At 41.2% G+C, this 1,305-nt stretch overlaps 1 protein-coding gene across 1 annotated transcript; it reads right to left on the bottom strand.

Moving 5' to 3' along the window:
- Positions 1-384: 384 nt before the first annotated feature.
- On the bottom strand, positions 385-1,065 carry LOC138286918 (zinc finger protein 239-like). Its single transcript, XM_069227305.1, has one exon. It carries the CDS (start codon positions 1,063-1,065, stop codon positions 385-387), a length of 681 nt encoding a protein of 226 aa, XP_069083406.1.
- Between the last annotated feature and the right edge of the window lie 240 nt (positions 1,066-1,305).

Below are 1,305 nucleotides of genomic sequence, written 5' to 3'. Positions count from 1 at the left end.
TCCCCTGTTTGTTTGCTGATGTCTTCGTAGTTTTGATAATCAACTGATCCTCTTCACACATTCACTGCACCTTTATGTTTTTCCCCGGTGTATTCGATGATGCTTTTGTAGGCCTGATAAGTGACTAAACCTCTTCATACAATTCACTGCAATCTTTTTTCTCCTGTGTCCATTTGCCGATGACTCTTTAATGGTGAAGAGTCACTAAAACTACTGCCGGGTTCACAACAACGTTAAAGATTTTCCCCCATGTGTGTGTGCGCTGATGTCTTTGTAGATGTGACAACTGACTAAAGCACTTCACACATTCACTGCACTTGAATGGCTGTTCCCCTGTGTGTGTGCGCTGATGTCTTTTTAGGTTTGCTAAGTGACTAAAGCGCTTCAGACATTCACAGCACTTGAATGGCTTTTCCCCTGTGTGTGTTCGTGATGACTTTTTAGGTTTGGTAAGTGACTAAAGCTCTTCATGCTTTCACTGCACTTGAATGGCTTTTCCCCAGTGTGTGTTCGCTGATGAATCCTGAGGTATGAAGAATCACTAAAACTACTTCCACATTCAGTGCAATGATATGGTTTTTCCCCTGTGTGTGTTCGCGGATGTTTTCGTAGGTTTGATAACTGACTAAAGCTATTTACACATTCACTGCACTTGAATGGTCTTTCCCCAGTGTGTGTTCGTTGATGCTTTTTTAGGAGTGATGGTCGACTAAAGCTCTTTACACATTCACTGCACTTGATTGATTTTTCCCCGGTGTGTGTTCGTTGATGCTGTTTTAGGAGTAATGGTCGACTAAAGCTCTTCACGCATTTACTGCACTTGTATGGTTTTTCCCCTGTGTGTGTTTGCTGATGTCTCAGTAATTCTGGTAATTGACTGATACTCTTCACACATTCACTGGACTTGAATGTTTTTTTTCCTGTGTGTGTTTGCTGATGGTGCTTTAATTGAGATGAGAAACTAAAGCTCTCGCTAAATGTGTATGATTTGTTTTTCTTGGTTAGTGTCTGTGGGTCGGTTATATATTTGTCTACATCCCAAGACTGTGTTTCCTGATGAGCCATATGGCTGATAAAGCACTTGCACGTTTGGTTTCTGAATTAAAACTAACGTTCAATAGCCATTAAATACGTGCCACACTCATAATATATGTAAAATATGATGTATGTGGTTGTGACTTTAGATTGGATTATGGCTATGCACGCTTGTGGGTAACGATTCATCTTCCTTCTGGCCGGTGCAAATTGGAACAGTCTGTTGTATTGTAGACAGCAGAACTCCTCTTCTCTTGTACCCCTCCGTTG

This window comes from Pleurodeles waltl, chromosome 4_1 (genome assembly GCF_031143425.1).
Source record: "Pleurodeles waltl isolate 20211129_DDA chromosome 4_1, aPleWal1.hap1.20221129, whole genome shotgun sequence".
Taxonomy (NCBI): domain Eukaryota; kingdom Metazoa; phylum Chordata; class Amphibia; order Caudata; family Salamandridae; genus Pleurodeles; species Pleurodeles waltl.
Note: the sequence above shows the minus strand (reverse complement) of the source record. Positions and strands in the feature narration are given on the sequence as shown.